Source organism: Heterocephalus glaber, unplaced genomic scaffold (assembly GCF_053883595.1).
Source record: "Heterocephalus glaber isolate CG9 unplaced genomic scaffold, H.glaber_assembly_v1.0 deba00001431, whole genome shotgun sequence".
Taxonomy (NCBI): domain Eukaryota; kingdom Metazoa; phylum Chordata; class Mammalia; order Rodentia; family Bathyergidae; genus Heterocephalus; species Heterocephalus glaber.
In genome coordinates, this window is record NW_028258295.1 from 2,914,501 (window position 1) to 2,938,884 (window position 24,384).

A 24,384-nucleotide genomic window follows, 5' to 3' on the forward strand; every position below is an offset into this window, starting at 1 on the left:
AGGGACTAATTTAGAAGGATGAGAAGGCCACTGGGAGACCTGCATGGGGCTGGAGGAAGCATAGCAGTGTTTGGCTCATGGGGCTGGTGTACACAGACTGCCCCCCTGAGAAGTAGCCTGCCTTTGGTTGCCAGATGAAAATAATTCATGGAAACAGATGTGGGGATGGAGCCCTGAGGTCTGATTCACACTGGTCAGGTTCCTCTGTGTAAACTAGGGTTTTGATTTCCACGTGGTTATGTACTTGGGTGTGCCAGTCACATGTCAGCCAGAGACTGGGTGAGTACAGGGCTGATGGACAGGTGACAACTCTGCCCTTCTTCTTTAGTTGCTTCTAGTTACGGGATATCCTCCAGTTGCTATGCTGGTCACTGACAATGGCTTTTAGTGTGCTTGGTTTTCATGAAGGCGTCTGAATGGCTAAGCTGCCAGGACAGATTTTCTTCCTGACCCCAGGAGGTGAGTTGTTGGCCCTAGAGCAGGTGTTCTATGTAGAGCCCAGACTGGCCTGGAGGGCCGGGATGTGGTTGCCAGCCTGCTGTGAGTATAAGAGCTTTAGGAAGGCTTAGGGCTTTTCCTGGGGACTTGGTGTTCTTAGGATTCTTTTCTCCATCTATATGTGACTTACTAAGGGTTATAGTACCTGGTAGGAAGGACATTGTTTTAATTGTTTTAGGGCCCTAGGAGCTCTCCCCCCATGACTTGGTGCTGGAGGAAGCGTCCTCCTCTCAGAGGAGCAGGGAAAACTTTCCTCAGGGGTGGAGAGCAGCAAATGAATGTGACCTTTGAAGTGGGAAAGGAGGCAGGCTGGAGAGGCTTCACGTTGTTGAAAAGAGCTCAGAGAGTGGCCCCCGTCCCTGTGCCCCTGCCGAGAGGTGGTTTGGATTTCAGATTCTCTCTTCTCCATGCTAACTGTGTTTCTGGATTTTTTTAAAAAAATTCAGGTCACATAGTTCAAAGTAATTGGTAAGAAAATGCGTCTGCATGTTAGGTGAGTAGGGGAAGGGGAGGGGTACAGGAAACCTCGGGGTTGCCTTGGAGGCTCCGTGGATTTTTTGGACAGATGACGTGAAGCTTCCCTTTCTTCAGCTCTTACACATTTCCATCTGGGCCCAGATGCTGGTCCTGATTTGTAGGTGAGAGAAAGAAATGATGACTGATCGGGTGCATCACTGAGGTCGAGCTGGGCCACCGCCTGGAACTTGGGGCTCTGACCATGGGTCTCAGCCTGTTGTGAATTGACTGTCACACCTGGAGCACCTCCTCCTTCGGTCAGGATGTCACTGCGATGACATCTGTTTCCAGCTTGGGGTCTCAGCCTCTACAGTCTGACCACAGAGATTTGCACTTGCTACTCTGGTCGGCAAGTTTAGCCAGAAAATGAGCGGGCAGAGGGAGGGAAGTAGAAAAACAAGTAACGACCTGCTGGGTTTTTCCCTTCTCTTTTGCAACTGCAGGAAAAGAATTTTCCTGGGGACTCAGTTTGGGGATGGTGATTACTGTGGTCTGAACACAGATTAGCCCTTGGAAAGCAGGCTGGAGTCGACTCACTGTGAGATATCAGGAGGGTGGAAACTCAATCCAACTGTGATGTTTAACAGTGGGGGCTTTGGGAGGCAATCAGGATTAGATAATGTTATTAGGGTGGAGCCCCCAGGACTAAATTTTCTTTATAAGAAGAAGGGGAGCTACGCGTGGTGGCACACACCTGTGATCCCAGACCCAGGAAGTTGAGACAGGAGGATCACCACCAGTTTGAGGCCAGCCTGGGGAACATAGTGAGTTTAGGACCAGCCTGAACTACATAGTGAGACCTTGTCTCAAAAAAAAAAAAAAAAAAAAGAGGGAGACACCAGATAGACACACACACCTGTTTCCTGTCTCTTGTCATGTGATGTCCTCTACCACCTCTAGATTCTGACAGCAAGAAGGCCATCACCAGATATGAGCCATTGAACCTCATAGAATTATGAGCTAAATGAAGTTAGCCTAGCTGGGAATTAGCCTCTAGGAGGCTGAGGCAGGAGGATCACAAGTTCAAGGCCAGCACGGACAATTTAGTGAGACCCTGTCTCAAAAATCAAGAAAAAAAGAGCTGGGGATGTAGCTCACTGCATAGCCTTGTTTCAATCCCTAGTACTGCAAAAAAAGAAAAAGAAAAGGAAAGTTAGCCTGCCTCAGGTATTTAGTTATAGTAAGACAAAATTGACTAAAATAATAACCCTTGTAATACTTGCCACAGCCAGTGGGAAAATACAGAAAAATAATGGATGGTTGTTGTCTTTGTGTCTTTGAAACTTGCCAAAGGTCTTCCAGCTTGTTGACTTTTTTTAGTATATGTGCTGCCAAAGCGAGCACAACTTGTCTCTCTGTCTCTGTCTCTCTCTCTCTCCTTTTTTTTTTTTTTTTTGAGACAGGGTCTTGCTATATAGTTCATGCTGGCCTTGAACTCACTTTGTAGCCCAGGCTGGACTGGCAATCCTCCCAAGTGCTGGGATTACAGGTGTGCATCACCATGCCCGACCAACGTATTGCCTTATTCGTACTTTTTTTGTTTTTGAGACAGGGTCTTGCTGTGTAGCCCAGGCAGACCTTGAACTCATGGCAATCCTTCTGGCTCAGCCTCCTGAGTGGAGGGTTTCAGTTGTGCACCCCCATACCCAGCACAGCTTCTTGCCTTAAATGATTTTAATTAATTGTAGAATTGTGAGGAAAATAGTTTATATTTTAACAAGCTAATCCAGCAATTATCAGCCTTTAGTTTATTTTGGGGGGACTAAGGATTGAACCCAGGGCCTTAGCACTGAGCTACATCTCCAGCCCTTTTTTACTTTCTATTTTGGGATAGGGTCTTGCTAATTTGCCCAGGATGGACTTTATTGCTGGGATTACAGGCATGCACCATCCCATCTGGTATTTTTGGTGTATAGCCACCTCGTGTTTTTTCTCACTAGAAAAGTTTTCTATTTGAAGAATTTTTCTCTTTCCTCTGCTCTTCTGTACTTTATACCCATAGAAAATAAGGGAAAGCAGTGGTCCAGAGGTTGAGAATAGAGAAGTCTAAAGGAAAGAACAAATTGTTTTCTCTTATTACTCACACACTTAACAGGACACTTCTGTTGTCAGATGTGTGAGTTTGTTTTCCTCTACACCAAGCCACTTTTCAGTGGACAAGCAGGTATCCTATAATTCATTTGAGTCTGTCTGCCTGGAGATAACGTCCTGTGTGCTGGCCCCCACGTTAGGTACCAATTTGGAGTCCGAGGCTGCCTATGCTTCGGACCAAATGACTGCAATCCTGAATTTTGGACCCCTCTTTGAGTTTGACTAATTTACTAGAGATCTCAAGGATACACTTGTGTTTACTGCCTTATTGTCAAAGATACAGGTGAACTGCCAGAGAGCAGTGTGCAGAAGTTTGGGGTGGGCAAGGATCTTCCATGGTCTTTCTGGGTATACCATGGTCCTGGCTTTTCCCTGAGCTCGGCAGCCCAGAGGCTGGGCAAATTTTGTTGATAAAGAATTTTTATAGAGTCTGCTCTCCAGCCCTGAATGCCAGCTCATACATATACATATCAATCACTTATTCTGGAGGCTGATGGATTGTGCTGAAAGTTCTGAACCCCCAGTCCTCTGACCACTTGGTCTTTGTGGTGAGTGGCTCCATCCTGAGGCTACCTTGGGGCCCCGGGTCACCTCACTAGTATAAACTCAAGTAATCAAAAGAGCTCCTTATGAATAAAAGATACCCCTTGGTGATTCCAAGGGTTTTAGGAGCTCGGTGACAGGAGCTGGGGACAAAGGCTAAATATATTTCATATACACCACAGATTGTCCAGATCCCTCATAACAAAAGCATTGAGACAATTCAAAAGATACTGCACATGGCTAGAGTCCCATCCATCATTAATAATTAGTCTAGTCCATTGTTATATCATATGGGAATATCTCCCAGTGTCAGGCCACTCAGGCTTGCAGTTTTCCATTTGATCTTGTCAGGTTCCGAATGCAGGCGTGTTCTCGGCAGTATGAGGCTTCACCTTTTAATTGTAATTGTAGTAGATTAAAACTGAGCAAAGAGACAGTCTCTTCTTCTGTAATATTGGATTTCCTTCATCCATCTATAACTTATTTATTCTTTTACTCTCAGCTATTCTCCCTCCTTCTCTGTTTATATCCAGGCTTTTCCACTGTTGGAAGGAACAGGAAGTCCTGCCACTGCTGGTACAGATTTCCAGCAGCAATTCTCGTCTAGCAAGTGTCTTACCTTCAGTCCGTGCTCCTTCATACAGGTTAGGATGACTGACTAATGGGCTGTCTTGATGCCTAGTTAGTAAGGCCACATTTGTTCTTAACCCCAATTGTGCCCGATGAGGTAACAGCACAATCAGCCCTATGCAGCTTTTAGGAATTCTGATGTATAAACACAGTTGCAGCTTCTTGCTTAAGAGTTAGCCATGCTTTCAGCATTTGCATTTGTAGCCCTGGTATGTGGCCATTGCACTGGGTAGAAAAAAGAAAGTCGAGGTGATATAAAGAAGAAAGGAAAAGAAACACTAAAAATGTAGGACTGGGAATGTAGCTCAGTGGTACAGTATGTGCTTAGCATGGATGAGGCCCCCATAAAAGAAGTTTAGTCACCTGCTCTGGTTTGCCTATTTTCCCAAAAAGTTTATATGTTGAAGACTTAATGCCTAAATTAATGTGTTAATGGTATTTGTGGTGTTGGGATGTTGGGAGGTAATAGATAAACTCATGAGGTTGGAGACTCTACGGTGGCATTAGTGGCTTAATAAGAAGAGGGGGAGACGCAGGCTGGCACACTTGCTCTATCTCTTTATGTGGTGCCCTCTGCCCTTTCTATGATGTGGCATGGGGCCCTCACCAGATGCTAAGTACGTCCTGGTGCCATGGTCTTGGATGTCCCAGACTCCAGCACCATGAGCTAAATAAACTTCTGTTCTTTATAAATTACCCAGCATCAGATATTTTAGTATATCAGTAGAAAATAGACTAAAACAGTGACATACCAGCTTTCTCCTCCATCCCCCCTTCTCTACTAGAAAACAAGATGCTGTCTAGGGTGAATGTAGTTCCCATTATGTTGCTGTGAGTACATGCTCACAACCCATTTCTCTACCAAACTGTTACTTGGAGGAGGGTATCTCTTCTCACTGTTGGGTATTCATGGCTGTAAGCTGTGTTTCCTGCTCTATGGTAATGACAGCTAGACATCCAGAGTGGTGTAGTATCTTGTGTTTTGGTCCTTTATAGCACTCTGGGTATCTGTGTCTTCCATCAGGCATGCAGTCCAGAGTCAGTCAGTGTCTCTTCCTGTCAAAACCAATTTGTAGCCCTCTCCACTACCGGCATCAAGCTGACTGGCCAGGTGTGTGCAGGGCTTCCCTCCTGGGTTTTCTGCTACAGAGCCATCTGCATTCTCTGTCTCTCATTGGCAGACAGCACAGTTCTTCTGCCATGTGCTTAAGGTGGTGCGAGAGGGCTATGCAAGGTTCAGCCCACCTTGTCTTCTCCTTCCGTGGACCCCAGTGGCCACCCTAAGAGAGTGCACAGGCCACCTGCTTGAGGATTCCAATCCCCTCTGCACATGGAAGATTTTTCAGATGGGCTTCCACATGCCCTACTCTAGCGCACCCTAGAATTTCCATAGTGATTTCCCAGAGCCATGCCCTATGGGGCATCCTTTTATTTGGCCAGGTTTCCGTTGCTTTTCCACCTGACCATAGGCCAGGCCACTGGCTGCTGCCCATGAGTGAGTAAAAGCCCAAGTGTAGGGGACTTTACTACCATTCCATTCTCCCATCCATACTAGGAAAACAGCATGCAGTTCAACCCGGTGAGCTAATTTGTTTTTATCTTCAGTCAGAATGGGATCTTTCCAAACAGCGGGATTTGTTCTCCTTGGAGTTTCCACCTGTGAGTCCAGCAGGCTGTGGTTGGTCAGCTGAGAGTGGTTCCGAGAGCACTGGGCACATGAGGATGGAACCCAGAGCTCTTCACGCAGCTCCAGACTCAGCCCTGGATGAGCTCTCCCTTTTGTTCCCTAGGTGGTAAACTCTCTAGTCCGAAGTCCTAGTAGTCAGCTGCTCGTGGTGGCACACAGCTGTGATCAGCACTCTGGAGGCTGACGCAGGAGGACTGCTGTGAGTTCGAGCCCAACCTGGGCTACATAGTGAGTTCAAGGCCAGCATGAGCTACATAGCGAGACCCTGTCTCAATTAACCAAAAAATAAATAAAGTTGGTTTAGGCATTCTAACTTTTGTAATCCTATAACCTTTACTTGCATGTTCTCTCAGCCTAATTGTAGCACATATCAGGGTTTCACTAATGGGTTTTATTTTATTTATTTATTTATTTTGAGACAGTGTCTCTCTGAGTAGCCCAGACTGACTTCAAATATGCAATGATCCTCTTGTTTCAGCCTCCTGAGTGCTGGGATTTCAGATGTGGGCCACCACTCAGGGCTCCTCTAATCTTTAATGTTTGATTTTTCTGGTGCCTGCTCTCTCCCTGAGGTATCTAGGGACCCCACCCCAAGTCACTGCATTAACATAAACTCTAGTGTTATCTAGAAGATTCATTATGAATAACACAGACCCCTCAAACTGGTGTGATGGCACCTGTCATCCCAGCACTCAGGAAGCTGAAGCAGGAGGATCGCCATGAGTTCGAGACCAGCCTGGGCTACAAAGCAAGACTGTCTCAAAACAAACCAAACAAAAGCAAAAACAAAAGACACCTCTTTCACTTAGGTGATTCTAAGAGTTTTCAAAGCTCCATGACGGGGATTAGAAACAAAGGCTGAATCTAATATAGTGTGGGCAGTTTGTGAAACAAGGACAAAAATAAAGGTCCTGGGCTGGGGATTTAGCTCAGTGGTTTCGCTGCCTGCTGCACAAGCGCAAGGACCCAAGTTCGATCCCCGGTACCAAAAAAAAATAAAAATTAAAAAAAAATGAAGGTCCTGTTTCTGGAGATGCCTCCAGGATGCCCAGGCCTGTGCCACTGAGGCTGGTGTGGTCTCCTGTCCCTGAGTGGGTCAGTTCCCACCAGGACGTCCCCAAGGATTAGCTGGCCTTGGCTGGGCAGCGTTGTCTTCTGGCTGGGTCATTGTACTCTAAAGTTCTTTCTGACCTTTTTGCTGATTGTCACCTGGAGGCAACAGCAGCAATAAAGGTCACTCCGAACAGGGTGGAGCTTCTCCAGAAAACACTTTGCCCTTAGCTTGGGTAGTAATGTGGATTTTTTTCCGCCTGAGACTGTGATATGAACCATATCTTCCTGACTCATGAAAAATCTCACTAGAAATAAAAGGCGGGCCTGGTGGCATACATTTGTAATCCCAGCTACTTGGGATGTTGAGGCAGGAGAATACAAGTTTGAGGCCAGTCTGGACAACTTATTGAGTCTTTGTCTCAAAATTAAAAATAAAAAGGGCAGAAGATGTCGCTGAGTGGTAGAGCACTGGCCTAGTATGTGCAGGTCCTGCGTTCAATCCCCAGGACTGGAAGAAAAAATACTCCAGGGAAGAAGATTGTACAACCTCTCTTGGTTACTGCTTTCTGCTTTCAAGGCATAGTTTTTTGTGTGTGTGTTTTGAGACAGGGTCTTGCTATATGTAGTTCAGGCTGGCCTTGAATTCCCATTGATTGTCCTGCCCCACTGATCGTCCTGCCTGGTGTTGGGATAATAAATAGGTGTGTGCTCCCTTTTGGGGAACAAGGCATATCTTTGGGAAAGTTTTACCTAAGAGCTAACTGAAATTACCCTCTGCTACAATTTAAATTCCTTTTCTCTCACTTCTTCTTAAGTGGAAATGAAAGAATAGCTAGCTGGTCATCATCCTTGATATTTTCAGAGGTTCATGATTACTCACTCTGGCTGTTGCTTCCAGATTTTGAGGGAAGCCTTGGCCCTTCCTGAATAGCGGGAGAGGTCTATGGAGCCTCCCACACCTTTGGAAGACTTTTCAGCCAGTGTCAACCATGTGTGTTAGAATGGGTGTTGGAGGTGGGTAGAACAGACCATGGCCGGCCCAGCCCTGATAGAGTTCATGGGGACAGTGGAGATACACCAGAAGCTCCTTTCGCTCAGAAATGCTTTCTCCGTCTTGGACCGCTTCTCAAAATACCTCTACTGCCCATTGTGTCTTTTGTCTCACAGTCAGGGAGGTCAGGCTGAAAGTGAAGACAACTCAGGGGAGCTCATCCCCACCAGCCCAGCACACATTTATGGGATGCTTCCTGGATTGGATTTGGCCCTGTGCTCCGTGTGTGGGATGCAGGTGTGAACGTGGATACAGCTGTGGTCCTTCCTCTGAGGAGTTCCCGACTGAGCATGTGATATCAGCACATAAAAGATACTTTAAGAATGGAGCATTCAGATTAAAGCATGAAAACAACAGTAAGGAGGGGAAAAGGGCTGTAAGCCCTTGATTTTACTACGAATCACCTAACCTCACTCACAGGCAGCTGCAGCTGTGGGCACCTGGTTCTGTATCTCTCTCAGAGAATCCAGGCTCTGTGGTAGGTGGATCTGGGAGGTCATTTCAGCCTTGAGGAAACTGAGAAGTCCAGGGTCACCAAGACAGTGGCAAAGATGGATCTAGAATGCAGATCTCCGGCAACCCAACTGTGCTGTCTGCTCTGAGCCTTTCTTGGCCCAGAATGGGGGCATATCTTCAATCAGTGATCCCTTGTCTGTCTTTAGGGATGGGGTGATGGTTTTTCCTAGGGCGACCGCCCCAGCACTGGTCATAGAGCCTGGGGTGGAGACTCCAGTTCTGCTACTCTTCTCATTCTGGTCCTGGGGAGGTTACTCAGTCTTCTTGGGCCTAGATGAGACTTTAAAGGGAAGAGGGTACATTTCTGTTTCATCTTGTCAGACACAATTAAGTACATGGGGCTGAAAAATTATGCTGATGCTTTTTATTAGTTAACAAAAGTGAAGGCGTTTTCGGTGTTCTGTGAGACCTCCAAGTCTGCTGTTCTGGCCATTGTGAGCTGGAACAGTGGTTCATTGCTTCTTTGATTGTTTGTGTGAGATGTCACTTTTCTCACCTCATTGGGGTTGTGGAAACAGTGTGCACAAACCTAGATTTTATAATTTGGGGGCTGCGCTCATCTGTCTGTCCCTTCAGGGAGCCTTTTTATAGTTCTGACCCCAGAACTCCAGCTCTTTTTCTTTAATATTTTTGGTACTGGGGATCAAACTGAGGGCCTTCTCACTGAGTTACATCCCCAACCCTTTCTATTTACCTATTTTTTGCTAAGTCACTAAGTTGCCCAGGATGGGCTTTAAATTATGATCCTCCTGCTTCAGCCTCCCAGTGTCCTAGGATTTACAGGCATGTGCCACCATGCTCAGCCTGACTCTGGGCTGCTTCTTATTTCTCCTTCTGTTTTCCTCCCCTCCCCTTTCATTCCTTCTTCCTCTCCTTGTACTTCTTTGGTCAATTTTATCTATGCTCTTGGCTTCGATTATTCCCTTTTATGATGACTGCCTCATCTACTGATACAGCAAAATCTTTAAGAGTGGGTAATTTATAATGGACAGAAATTTATTTTCTTGCAGTTTTGGAGGCTGGAAAGTCTGATGTTGGGGTGCTAGTATCTGATAGGGCCTTTCCTGCCTTGTCTCCTGGAGGGAAGGAATATTGTATCCCCACAGGGCAGAAAGGTGAAAGACAAAGAGGCAATAAGAGCCTAAAATGCTCTTTTGTAATGGAATTAATTTTACCCATAAGGGTGGACCCCTCATGGCCCCGACTCCTCCCAAGGGTCCTAACACTGCCATAACAGCCGTAACGCATCAAATTTTCACACGAGTTTGGAGGGAACAAACATTCAAAGCATAGCCCAGAATGTCTTGTTTATATCTCGTACCTCATCTCTCTCCTGGGCCTTGGGCTTATACCCCAACTGGCTCATACACATTTCCACTGAGAAGCTTGGGCTTGCCTGTCCATAACTGAGCCTGTCATCTTTCCAGTCAGAGTTCCTCCCACCCTGAACTGAGGCTGGGCATCCCCCCTTTAGAAGAGAGTGTTCTTCAAGCCTGCCTTCTCGCGCCTGCACCCTGTCGCCATCTCTCCCGTGCAGTACGAAAGCCTCCTGTCTCCGTACTTACGACTCATCCCCTTTAATCCTGCGCTCTGTAGTCAGAGTTGGCTGCACCCCCACTTCCGTTTACCATCTTTGCTTCTTGTGCTCCTGCTCTTTTTACTCCATGCCTCCAGACAACTCAACCTTTCAGTTTCTGGAATAGGATGCTTGCTTATTTCCAGGTCTTCACAGACATTGTTCCCTCACACTCTACTCATCTCTCTTATCTGAGGCACTTCACCACCCTAAGGCCTTCTCCGGTGGCATAGTCTGCCTTTCCTCCAGAGAGTATTTCCTACCTCAGGGACTTATTCCATGTGTGTTTCTGGATCATCCTGTCCTGAAAAGGAATTATGTGCTCATGCTTCCTGCTTTACCAGACCCTAAATTGTGAAGGCTGAGTTTATTTTGTTGTATTCCTGCCAAGCTCTTTGTGTGGAACATAGTTAGAGCTCAGCAAACATGTATTTAGGAAATGAATGAATAATCAAATGATGAATGCATATAAGGAAATTTGATTTTCATGGAATTCTAATCTAAATCATTTTGCAAAGCAAGAAGTCCTCTTGAAGCTGAATAATTATGCACATATGCCATTTATGTAAATCTGGATTATTGCATATTAGCTTGTCTGGCTTCTTTTTTTTTTTCTTTGTTCTGTCTAAGTCTCCCAGAGACTGCTGTTCTTTTAAGGTGATCTTTACTGAAGGGAGCCAAATTTGACCAAGTCAGATGGAGAGTGACTGACCTGGCCACAAAGGAGGCTATGGGGAACAAGGACACATTGTGAGTAATACTTTGTCTGATATGTGACCCATAGCCCTGGCACAGTCTGCAAATATTGGTTAAGTATTTTTCCCCATAGAGACCCGTGGCAGCTTTGAAGGTTTTTTTTTTTTTTTTTTAACTTTTTTATTTTTTTGGTGCTGTGGTTGCCTTAGTAACAGTACTTTTTCTCATCTTCTGCTTCCAGGTCAGGGTAATAGGATCCTGCAGGGAAGAAGGATGTTGGAGAAGATGCATCCTTCTCTCCATCTTTTTCCTCCATAGTTATTCCAAGAAGTATTTATTGAACACATACTTATATGCCAGCTACTGTTCTTCCTGTTTTTGAGTCAGGGTCTCACTCTGAAGTTCAGGCTAGCCTAGAATTCATAGTGACCCTCCTGCCTCAGCCTCCTGGGTGCTGGGATTACAGGTGTGCCCCACCATGCCCAGCTAGCTACTCTTGACACCAGAAACCATGTGAAAATAGCTTGAGTCCTAGTAAATTTTACATCCCAGTAGGGATAAAGAGACTGAACAAAATTAACAATGCAACACTGGACCCTATTTATTTAAATATGAGTTATTTGTGTACATCACTGAAGAGGAATGAATTTGTTTTCTAAAATTCAGAAATCAGTAGTGGTAGGAGGTAAAGTTTTCAGGTCTGCTTTGGGAAAAGGTATGGGATGGGGAGGAGCTGGTGGCTGACAGTGGGAAGCTAACCCCTTCTCATCCAGACTGGATGTAATTTGGTGTGGGCATGTTGGAATGCAGACACATTTGTTGGCCTGACACATCCAAGACCTTGGAGATGATTGGATTAAGCCGTGTCTGTTTCTGCAGCTGGCAGATGCCAAGGCAGTTGTTCTCTTACTGTTTGTGGAAGCCAAGAGCCAAAGGGCTGCCAGTAGACACGGCTCTTTATTACCCAGTGTAATGACAGGGCTTGAAAGCAGGCGGTGAGGGAAGATTTATCAAACCAGCTTGAGTGTGAAGTCTTGAATTGACTCCATGGGGGAAAGCAGAGAGGAAAGAGGGGACATGGGCACCTGCTGTTGGGCACCTCCATCAAACTGGCAAAGAATGGCACCCACAGACCCAGATGAAAGCAATATGTACAGTTTCAGTTTATCATAATCTCTTAATTTGGGTAGCACTTTATCCTTTTCATAGAGGTTTACCGGGCTGTGGGCTCAAGGAAGGTAGGGGTAGAGTGTAATTATTCTTGACATTTCCCTAGCACTCACCACAGTGCCTGGCACACACGGGCCTTCCAATGCCAAGCCTATACCATGACAATCCATTACATCTTTTGTTCCTGCGTCCTGTGGGGCAGGTGTAAGTAGTGTGCCCACCTGGTCCTTAAGGAACTGAAACTCTGAAACATACTCACATCCATAAAACTAATGATAAAAGCCGGACTCAAAACAGAGGTTGTGGCCTGTTGCTTTAATTCAGCCCTCTTTCCACGTTGTTCAATGCATGTGTATAGCTGACATTATACTGAGGCTAATATATACCTGCCACCAATGTAGGCAATTAAAATCCACAGGAAATACAACATAGAGGGCAAACATTATAACCAGCTGTTTCAGGAGGAGGTCTTTGCTCTTATAAAGCACCAGCTCCTGTGAAAAGCTTTGTATGGATTTTGGCTGCCGCCTTCTCCTTCCCACTTGGAGGGACACATTTAAGCATTCAGGCTGCCAAGGGGAATAAAGTCCAAATTCCACCAACACTTGTTGCTTGGCTGCTACGTGCTGGCCATTGATCTTTGGCTGGTCTCTGACCTTGAAGGATTTAGTCCAGTTTACTTAGTGTTCGTCCTTTCTTTTGTTCACCAGCATTTTTATTGAACATCTATTAGGCATTCAGTGGAAAACATTATGAACCAGTGTAAAAGTTTTAGAACATGACAAGTGCCTCTAAGATGAGGAGGGCAGTGACTGTTATGTTGGTGTATCTTGGTAATAAGCCAGAGCACATTGTGAAGGACATCCTCTCTAGTATAAGACCTTCCTTAGGGAGTGGAGTTGTCTCAGGAAAGCAAAAGCAATTTACTCTAAACAGAGGGTCTAGTTTCTTCACTTTACAGAATAAGCAAAGACTGGCCAGTGCTTTGTTGACTGGGGAGCCCTGGCCATGGATAAAGGATAACCAGCCTTCTTGCTCCTCTTCTCTGTTTTGGGGAGATAGTGGACCATGAAATTTCCCTTTGCTTTCTCCAGGAGACAATAAGTACGAGAGGCAAGAATTCTCTTTTGTGTTTCACAAACACTACTGAAGTAAAGGATTCAAAATTTAGATATTTTTAAATTATCTGTGCATTTTCTTGACTTTGTCTTTCATACCCATGGAGGATTGAGAGTCCTGAAGCACCTTCCCAGTGGGTTACTAGTATAGGCCCCTTTAGGGGACAGGTTTGGAAATGGTTCACAGTCTTAATCATCTCAGGAGTATCTTCAAGGGATTGATGAAAAGCAGTTGCTGCTATGCAAACAACTCTAAACCTGTGAATTCAGGCTAAGTGGTCAAGTACAGGAGAATACACACAAATCTTTAAAATAAATGTATATGTGTACTTAATATACATAAATATATACATATATATATTTTAATTTTTAACTTTTTTTTGGTGCTGAGGATCAAACCTGGGGCTTAACCTAAACTAGACAAATACTCTACCATAGAGCTACACTTCCAGCCCAAGGTATAAATATTTTTGTTGATTTTGTTTTGGTACCAGGGGTTGAATCCAGAGCCTTCCACCAGAGCTGCATTTTGGGTTCTTTTTGATGACTTTCTTTGTTTTTTGTTTTTTTTTTTTCCTTTTTGGTACAAGGAATCAAACTCAGGGCCTCACGCTTGCCAGGTAGGTGCTGTGCTGCTGAGCTACACCCCATCTTGGGTTCTTTTTTTTAGGGGGGTGTTCTTTTTTAATCTTTTCTTTTTTTTTTTTTCAGAACCAAACTCAGAATTCTTTTTATTTTTTTTTATTTTTATTTTTATTTTTTTGTATTAAATTCTTTTATTGGTACATTGTAGGTATACAACACAATTACATTTCTCATTGGGAATTGTACCTTTACATAATGCATCTTGGTTCTTATTTTTTCCCCATTCCTAGCCCTCCCTTCACCCCCTCTACCCTTCCCTATTTACAAAGACTTTATTTCCATTTTTTCCATTTCTCATCATTTTTCCTTTCCCTTCTTTCCTTTCCCCTGCCCCTCCCACTACCCCTACCCCTTTGGACCTTTTCTTCCTATTTTGCATTATCGATTATTCATTCTAATCATTGGTACATTTTAGGTATACAATATAATGACATTCATCATTGGAAATTTGCACCTTTACATAGTCTCTCTTGGTTCTTATTTTTCACCCTTGCCCAACCCTCCCTTCAATGCCTCCATTCCTCCCTATTTACAAAGATTTTGTTCCTATTTTTCCATTTTCTCATATTAATCCCACTCCCTTCTATCCTTTCCCCTAGCCCTCCCACTTCCTTCCCCTTTGCCCCTTTTCTTCCTATTTCACATTACCTATTATACATTTTAGTCCTTATTTACACTTTCAGTTTCTCACACCAGAGAAACTATTTGGTATTTACACATCTGTGTCCTATTTATTTCACTTAAGAGTATTCCCTCAATGTGCATCCACTTAGCTATAAATGTCTCTAATTTCTCATTTTTTATGGCTGAGTAGTACTCCATTTTATAAAAAACACATTTTCTTGATCCAGTCTCCAGTTGATGGGCATTTGGGCTGTTTCCAAGTTTTAGCTATTACAAACTGTGCTGCTATGAACATGGGTACACATATATCACTGTTAATCTTTTCTTATTTTTTATTTTTGAGAAAGAGTATTACTAAGTTTCCCAAGCTGGACTTGAACCTGTGATCCTAACTCAGCCTCCTGAATAGCTGGGATCACCGGTATACCACCACACTCAGCTGCATCTAATCTTGATGATAGCCCATGCTCCTACAGCTCCTCACGGATCCGTACCTTAGGCCTGGGTGTGGACGGTGGGGATGACTTCCCAGCAGCTGCATAGGACTTTTATTTCTAATTTCTAGCCTGCTTCTCCCGTGTAAAATTCCAGCCTGCAAGCAGTTTCCTTCCCTCAGTCTGCTTTGCATCATCAGTTTCCCCCTACATAAATAGGTGCTCCTGATAATACCTACCTTGGAGATGGGTTCAAAGATGAAATAATAAAGGTAAAGTGGCTCTCCAGGTATCTGATACATGGTAGGTGCTCACTTTCTGGTTACCCCCCTCCCTCCACCTCACCTATAAACTTAAAGGACAGAGGTACTGTCACATTGGCACCACTCTGGCTTATCTGATCTGAAGTCACTCCCTGAGTTTGGGCTGTTTGTCACTGCAGGACATCTTTGTTGAGTCATTTGCACTGGGTAGATGTGAAGACAGTGGTCCAGAGCGTGGTCAGGGACGTGTGTGTGTGATCATCCAAGACACCTGTATTTTGTTGTAGTATTTCCTGATGCACTTTGGAACCTGATCCCCCTTCCCATGGATCAAGGAGTGGGGTAGACCAGTAACCAGCCCTGCTATGCAGACAACTCTAAACCCATGAGTTCAGGCTAAGTGCATATCTGTCCTGGTGCTGAATTCTCTGTAATACAGCTTCATGAATCTTCGGTTTCGCTTGGGCAGTACAGGAATGGGCTCTGTAGAGGACACTAAATAAACAGAAGATGGCACAGCTTTAAGTTTGAGATGCATGGCATCCTCTGATATTGGGTATAATTAGGAGAAAAGGTACTCTTGGGGCTAGGAAGATGAAGAGCAAGGGCTTTTAGAAAAGTGAGAAGTTGTAAAAAAGAGCCCAGGTAAGATGTGAAGAGTCTCTAAAAGCTAGTAAAAACTATACACTTAGAACATTGGGATGGGTTTTGTATGTCCCCTGAAATGCTTATTCAGTCTTTTGTGAGACTGCATTTGTAAGACTAGGCACGTATAATTCTTATATTTTGAAAAATGCTTTAACTTGTTAAATCTTTTTTTTTGAAGCAAAACATTTATTGGTACATTTTACGTATACATAATGATAACACTCATCTTAGGGAATTTGTACCTGTACATGATATATCTTGCCTTTTCTTTTTTTCCCATTCACCCACCTCGACCCCTCTCCCTTCTTGTATACTATATATTCCTATAAAGCTTTGTTTTTATTTTTTCCTTCTATTTTTCACTTTTTTTCTTGTCCTTTCCTTCCTTTACCCCTTCCCCTCCCTTATTCTCCTTCCCATTTAAACATTTTCTTCCCATTTCCCAACGTCTGTTATACATTTTAATCCTTATTTCCACTCAGTTTCTCACACCAGAGAAACAATGCAGTATTTTAAAAAGTGCATCTGATTTATTTCACTTAAGTAACTTGTTATATCTGAGTGACATTTTATGAGCAATTACTCTTATACTTTTACTGGTTTTGTGGTTTGTTATACTCCCATTAACCAAGGATGAATATTGTTTGAATATGTACCACAGTCATATGTAATATTTAGGAAAGTAAAACAAATATTTAAGTCTATTTTCTCCAAATAGATAAACATGTAGAATGAATTGAAAAATTTAATTGAACTATATATCCATTATGACGAGCTAGAAATTCATTAGGATGAACTAAAATCAGAGCTGGTTTCACTGATATCTGTCTCTGAACTCCCTTCTAAATTAAAAACACATGAGAACCCTTCTGATGCTGCCCATGTGCATTCAGTCAATCATTCCTTTTGTGTTTGTTATGCAAACTGCTGCCCTAGTCACTCATTACAGGGTGTTTGCAAAGCCAGGGACTCTGGAGTCCTCTGAATGCATTCAAGTCCAGCCTCTGACCCTTTCTGTCAGGGGGAATCTTCAATACTTTTTCGTTTGTTTGACTCACCTCTCACTTCCTAGTTTTACTACTTAGTACTTTTTACTCATAAAATTATTATCTTCTTCTTTTGTCTCTTTTTTGATAATCTGTCTCTGGTCTCTGCATCTCTACTGCCAATCCACAAGAATCTGAGACTTTCGAAAGAAAGTCATGTTTGTTCCTGTGCTCCTTGTGATTAGCAAAGAGCCTGGTCCATGGGAGATGCACAGGAGCATCACGGGACACATCTATGACTTTTAATCAGTGGCCTTGTGATTTGCACAGCATCAATGGCAAGAAAAAGTTTAAGATACCTTCTCCACCCCCTGGAAGTTTACATTCTTGTACCCAGGGCCAGCAGGCTTGGTGGGAAGAGCTCTTCTGACTTGACTTTTACTCTTTGCAGTGCTGCTAAACACCTCAGTGACTTTGCACTCCATGTCTCTTAACTTCTTTGGCCAGTGATTTCAGGTTCTGAAAGGGAAAGAATTAGATGAGGTCATCTTGTAAGCCAGTTCCTTCTGATTAAGTGTTGGTCCATGATTTTATTAGTTGCATTATAGACTTATAAATTAAGAAGCTAGAAAGAGAATAACAGCAAAAGGAAGACAGAATCAAAGAGAGCAGGCAGGAAGTGAGCCAGAAAGCCACATGTCTGTGCTTCTGTGCCTGTTGGTTGCCTTTCTGGGTCTCCTAACCTCATTTGTTCTCATGCTGCCATTGTCCTCTTCCTGCTGTCTGGCCACTGATAGCCAACATTTCTTTCTCTGCCTCTCTGTGTGCCTCCCATTTAACTTTGAAACAAGTCCTGGGGATTTCTTAGCTTAGCTTCATTGCACTTTTGAGGCTATATGAGGCATCCAGCATACTTTTCATTTTACAGATGGTCAAACTGAGGCTCAGAATGGTGGAGCGACTTGCTATGTGTACTACATAGTCACTGGCAGAGCCAAGGCTGGGCCCAGACTTTTGAGCCTGGCCCTGCTACCACTGTTCCACTGTACTTGTGCTCTGTTTTCCATATATCTTTATGTAGTAGATGAGTGTTACTTTATGCCTGCCTGGCTCCAAGATGAGTGTGTGCATATGCCTTATAGAACCCATTTAGAGTTCTTTTCCTGCCGCAATTTAGCAGCCCTCCTACTCTTACTCTAAGGTACAAAGCTCACTAAACATTTGCTATAGACTTGCCTTACAGTTAATTGATGAAGATGGTAGTAACTAACAGATCCTTGGGTATGTGTTGCTTGCCTGTCATCTGTTTTGCACTGTGCTACAGTAGGAGATAAAGAAGATAGAACTGGGAGCTTTCAAGCAGAGGAAATGGGACATCCTAGATTTCTTCCTTCCCTTTTCATATCACCTGCTGTTAGGCACCTTCTAGGTCTATGTTGTTTCTCTCCACCCTCAGTGTTTCTACCCACATCTCTGCTGGAAGCAGAAAGAAGGATCAGAGGAGGAGGAAGGAGATATATATACATCATTCCAGGCCACACCCACAGTGACCCACCTCTTCCCACCAGGCTTTACTTGCCAACATCATAACCAGCTATAAACCCATCAGTGGACCAGTCCAGTGATGAGTTTCACACACCTTTGATCCAGTCATCTCTCCAAAGCCCCACCTATGAGCACATGAGGCTCACTTCTAGATATAAACCATAATACACTCCTCTATCCAGAATTCTTCAGTTCCTCCTAATTACCCAACAAAGGGAATCTCATCTGGTTTCTGGGACAAATAAGGCCTCTACATGTTGTGGACTTTGCTTCACTTGCCCATGTTGGTCTCTTACTGCTCCCATCTCAGCCTCATCTCCAGCTATGCAGAGCTCGTGGTGTTGACTGAGCATGCGCTGCTCTTCAGGCTTGTGTCTCAGCATGTGCCAGTCCCTCTGTTTGGAAATTGGTTTGGCTAGTAAGATTTCACTCATTTCTCCAGTGTCAGCTGAAAAGCTTCCTCTTCTGTGGAGCCCTATCTGTTTTCTCATGTGGCTCCAGGGGTCCTTTCTCTTGTGTGGATACTGAACTTTATGACCAGCACCTCCCCATCCCACCCTTTCTGTGGCAGTAATTGTATTGTATGTAACATCACCATTGACTAGAATGCCTCTTTCTTCACCTTGGGAGAGAACATGTATTTTACTTCCTCAAGGACAGACTGTGTGACTCACTTTCCCTAGTGAAATCTTTGTGCTCCTTCCAGTGCAACCTGGCACATAAGTGTGTACTTCATAAATGATTGTTGAATGAGAGATGTGATTTCATTAAGCACATTGAATTTAAGCTTAGGGCGAAATATTTTTCCCCCTGTTAAGAAGGAAGAGTCATTTCAAATGGTGTAGAATTAACCAGCAAGATGGCATATACCCATAACCCAGCACTTAGAGAAACTGAGGCAGGGGATCCCAAATTTAAGCTCAGCCTGGGTAACTTAGCAATTTAGTGAGAACTTGTCCAAAAATAAAAAAAATTAAAAAAAGAAAGGGCTGGAGATGTAGCTTAGTGCAAAGGCCCTGGGTTCAATCCCCAGTACTGAAGGAAAAAAAAAAAAAAAAGAAAGAAAAACATTGCTGAAGAACTGTCAGGGAGAATAAGAAGAAGACATTAGGCAGTCGCCTTTAATAAGAGAACAGTTTGTGCCAGCTTGACTGCAGCAGGGAAGAAGTGAATAGAGAGGAAGTGGACACAGCTGGAAGATCGTCAGTGTGAGGGTCTAGGTCCTGAAAGGAAGGCGGAAAAGGTGGAACTTCTACACTCAAAGAAGTGTCTTGAAATACAAACAGTCTGGGTCAATCTGGGGTGAATATTTGCTCGCTTGATGTGCTGATGTGCTGTGGAATCCTAGAATCCAAGTGGGGCTCTCAACCGAGCTCATGGAGCCTGCCTATCCCACTGATGGCATTCATGACTTTGCCACTGTAACCACCCCCAGAAAAAAATGAACTAGCCGGGCAAGGTGGTGCACGCACACTGTAATCTCAGCACTGTGGGAGGGTGAGGCTGGAGGACTACAAGTTGGAGCCCACCTTGAGTAGCTTAGTGACTTGCTGAGACCCTGTCTCAAAATAAAAAAATAAAAAGGGCTGGGGATGTAGCTCAATGTAAAGGCCCTGGGTTCAATCCCTAGTATCAAAAACAAACAGAAAAACCAAAAGGAAAGATTTGTGGATTCCTTACCTTGCTTTTCTTTTGTTCAGTATTATTGGAAAAGTGACCATGCCTTGTCAGGAAGTTGTCACAGGGCTTGGCAGGAAGTTGAGGCATTTAACCCTGTATGAAAATGGTCCCATGAACAGGTCAAGCTGTTACCCCTTGCCATCCTGCCTCGGACTCCAGTCAATGCTGTTATTTCTTCCCCATCCCTGAGGGCCAATGGTGAGTTAGTGGATGACCGGAGTTCTTGGTTAGGACTATTTTTATTTTTTCCAATTGGAAAAAACAAGATAATAGTTTCCTCCATAAACCAGTTTTTCCTGGGGCTAAGGGCAAATGAAGTTGGATGGGGTGTGTGGGGGAGGTGAAGAGAAGGGCAGAGATAGGGAGGCAGAAAGCTCAAAGGATTTTTTCTGGAAAACAGCACAGTTTGCAGTCTGTTTGTCCTTGAGCACCAGGGTCACAGGAGCAGTTTATCTGTGGTCAGGTTTCTGTGTGAACCGCTCCTTTATGTTTCCCTTCTCCTTTAGGTCTCGAGAATACGTCTTTCTTTCCAGATGCATCAGCGTGTCCTCTTCTTGGGGTGCCTTTTCTTTAGCCCTCTGGCAGAGTACAAGACTTGTGTATCTTTCCTCAGGATAAAACTCAGGGTCAAAGCCTTTTGTTCAGTCCCCACTAACACACACACACTACACACACACACACACACACACACACACACTTGACTTCTGTTAACCAGAGGAATACAGATAACTAGTTGTAAAGCCATAGTCATAAAAATACCTTGAAAACATGTGCTCTTCATGGAATTTGGTCTTCAGTTGGAAGAGAATGGGCCAGTGTTCCTTTGCCTTGCTGAAATGTTTGTTCAGGAATTCAGAAGTTGTTTCTGGGGAACCTGCTGCCCCAATCCACTCCAGGCTGGCTCCTAAATGAAGCTAGTTTAACTTCAGCTGGTAGTAGAACAAGTTGGACTATGTCTTGCATCCATATTTATGGAGAGGCCCTCAAGGTGCCTACATTTCTGCTCTGCATGTGGGCTGCCCTTGTGAGTCCTGCCCTCAGGCCTAAACATGGTGGCCCTGGTCTCTTGGGTCCCCAAGGACTTGCTCTAGGCTGCAAGCTGGCCTCTGTCCACTGGCCTCCTAGAAGTCTCACTGGCCCTCTCTTTGGCTTGAAAAAGTTTAGATCTCCCTGTCATGAGTGAGGTCATTCCCAGCATCCACCCTCCCAGCTCCAGGTGAATGCATTATAGTGGATCAAGGTGAAAGAACAAAGAACTCAGGGGTAGAAAACATGGGTTGAGGGTCAGAGATGTAGCTCAGTGGCACTGTGCCTGCCTGGGAAGTGCAAAGTCCTGAGTTTGATTCCTGGTACCAGAAAACAAAAAGAAAGAAAGAAAACATGGGTTGAAGTCTTCATTCCTTAGTTTACCAATAACTCACTTGTATACAAACCATGTATCTCCTTGAAGCCTACTTTCTTCATCTTTAAAATGGGGATCAGAGTATACATAACATACCTTATGAGGTTGAAAAGATCAAGTGGAAAAATGCACATGGAAGCACTCTGTGGACTGGAAAGAACGTTTAAACCTGAAGACTTGTGTCGATCTTAACTGCAACATGTTACATAGCACACAACAAGCTTTCCCTCATGGAGGCATCTATTGATGGAGCCCGTGGCTTGTTTCAGGGGCTCAGGTAGAGCCACCACTGTCGCTGGTGGTAACTTCTTGGGTTTGAATTTGTTATTAGCTCTGTAGCACAAAGAGAGCAGAGTTCTGGTCAAGCCAGAAAAAAGTCAATGAATGAATCCCTGAGTACAACAGTCCCTGAGAGTACCAGAGGGCTTTGTACAGCTGGGCTTTGTGTGGCTTGGGGCTTTTCTGTCCAGGGCTAAAGATACAGATCAAGAAGAAATATATCCAAAGCAGAGAGGGCAATATGAAGAAAGTTGAGAGGACTGAGTATGCGTGATGTATCTAGAATGCATATGTGGTTCAATATAAACAGTGCAAGGGGCCCAGGGAAACATCTTGCTGGGGAAGGTGCTTTCAAGTTGTAAGGCTTTAAAAAGTGTCAAGCAAAGACTAGAACTGCATTCTGTCTCATTTTGGGAAGACTGAGGAGATTTTAAGCTGGGAGCAGGCATGGCCACATTGGTATGCTGGGGCCAGCTTGCGGCAGCTTGTAACTTCCTAAGGCTTACTTCAGTGACATCAGACATTGACCATGGTGGGAGTTTTGACACCACAGAAATTGACAATCCCGATTAGTCCCCCCAGTTTGGTTTTCAGACTTTTTTTTTTTTCCTGGTACTGGGGACTGAACTCAGGGCCATCATACTGAGCTATATCCCCAGTCCTTTTCTATTTTGAGACAGGGTCTCACTAAGTCTCTCAGTTGTGCAGGCTGCGTTTGAATTTGTGATCTTCCTGCCTCAGCCTCCCAGAGTGCTGGAATTACAGGCATAGATTGCCACACCCAGCTTCTGGTTGTCAAAGTTTCTGTTTATTTATTTTTTTTTGAGACAGGGTCTTACTATGTAGTTCCCGCTGGCCTTGAACTCACTATGTAGCCCAGGCTGGCCTCAAACTCAAGGCAATCCTCCCGCCTCAGGCTCCTCAGTGCTGGGATTACAGTTGTCCACCACCACCATGCCCAGCTTGGTTGTCAAACATTTATCCGGAGAGTTAAAAGGCCACTTTAGCAGGATGGAACTTTAACTGTTTACAAATCTGAAATCCCTGTTAAAAGTCCTTCAGGTAAAAAAAAAGAATCTTTCAAGCTTTACCTCAGACTTTCTGAGTCAAATTCCAGGATGAGAGGGAGGTAAGAACCTATTTCTAACTTCTGTCTCTCTCTATTTTTTGTGTGTGTGGGTGTGCTGGGATTGAGCCCAAGGCCTCATGCCTGCTAGTTAGCCCCCCCCCCCCCCCCCCGCAGTACCAGGGATCAAATTCAGGCCCTCATGCTTGCCAGACAGGCACTGTGCCACTGAGTTACATCCCTGGCCCTAGGTTAGCTCTTTACCACTGAGCTACACCTCTACACCTCCTGCCAGAAAATCAGATTTTTTAAAAGTTTACAGGTAATCCTTTTGTAGTCAGTGTGTTACTCGTCTTTAGAGCAGGGTTGAGACCTTAGGGGTAGAGGGAAGAGGATGGATGGAGAAGGTGTTTTAGGGGTAGGAGCAGTATAACTTGGTGACAGATGGGAGGTAGGGAGGGCAGAGGAAACTGCCAAAACTATTTCTGCATTTCCTTCTTTGGACAACCAGGTGGATGGACAGCTATGCAGGTGACTGACCTAAGGAAGGCAAACAGGAGTTGTTCAGGAGAAGTTGGGGGCAGGGGAAAGGGGCCAGTTTTAGATATGCTGTTGGAGGAGCCTGAGGAGGCAGAATTGGGGTGATATCTTGTAAAAAGTTGGATACAGAGAGCTGGAGCTTGGTGGAGCACTTGGCGCTGGAGATGAGATGCACAGACTCCCAGTCCTGCCTTGTTAAATGAAATTGATGGAGATAGAACTTGAGCTCCTCATTTTGAGCGGTTTGAAGGAAAGCACAAGCATCAAGCTGCTTGTCTAAAATAAAGTTTTCGGGTAATCTGGGCATAAAATGGCATCTGCTGGCTTTGGGTTTGAGACCTTTCTGTAGCTTCCTAGCACTGGCTTCCTTCTCTAACTTGACTCTCTGGATTGGGGACCAAAGGATTCTCTGTGGGCAAGGAGAGGACACAACAAGCTGGGCGGAGGAAGGGGAGGAAGAGGCGTGGGGGCTCAGCGAGGCTGGGCCGTGACTCTGCGGTTCTCAGTCTGGACCAAGCTTCACAGACTTCCCCTTCTGAGAAGCTACTTGGTTGACCCCATTACCTTCTGAGTAGAAGTTTACCTCCAAGTGGCCTGGTTAATCTGTATTTACTGTCTCTCTCTTCTGAGCACCAAGATTTCACTGTGAAGCTAGTAGAAATTGAGGCCAAAGAAGCTACTAGGCTGTGAGAAACTAGAAAAAGGTGGTGTGTTTGCTCCTTTGGCTAAGGGCATCTGAAGAGGTTTGGAGCTAACCCAACTCTCCCTGCCCCTTCTCTGGACCCAATGGGGTAAGTATAATTCTTTTATTGTACGTGATGAGAGGACGAGAATTTTACTGTGGATGAGGGATTCTTTACTATTCTCTGAAAAATAATTTAGAACAGGGCATTGGAAAGAACATTTGATCTTTTCCCCAAGCAGATTTGATTATCCATATTGATGATAACCAAGTATGGGTGTAAAATGTAACACCCATTGGGTGTGGCGGTGCACACCTATAATCCCAGGATTCTGGAAATCTGAGGCAAGGAGAATCACACATTCAAGCCTGGCCCAGGCAATTTAGCAATTTAGTGAGACCCTGTATAAAAATAAAAATTTAAAAACAGGCTGGGGATATAACT

At 44.4% G+C, this 24,384-nt stretch overlaps 1 protein-coding gene and 1 long non-coding RNA gene across 18 annotated transcripts in view; one reads left to right on the forward strand and one right to left on the reverse strand.

Annotated features, from left to right (window-relative positions):
• Positions 1-24,384, forward strand: part of Gramd1b (GRAM domain containing 1B) — a 251,281-nt gene that overhangs the window by 91,064 nt on the left and 135,833 nt on the right. The window contains exon 1 of one of the 17 annotated variants that reach the window (XM_087212601.1): positions 22,985-24,048. The exons of the other annotated variants lie outside the window; for them this stretch is intronic. Within the exon in view, the coding sequence (XP_087068727.1) occupies positions 24,044-24,048 (5 nt within the window). The 5' untranslated portion in view covers positions 22,985-24,043. Of the gene's footprint in view, positions 1-22,984; positions 24,049-24,384 lie in introns of those variants that run through there. 17 annotated transcript variants of the gene reach the window in all.
• On the reverse strand, positions 14,380-21,320 carry LOC110346957 (uncharacterized). Its single transcript, XR_002391252.2, has 3 exons — positions 19,971-21,320; positions 17,105-17,264; positions 14,380-15,606 (listed from the first exon to the last, which is right to left on the reverse strand). It is a non-coding gene; the product is annotated as an uncharacterized LOC110346957 (long non-coding RNA).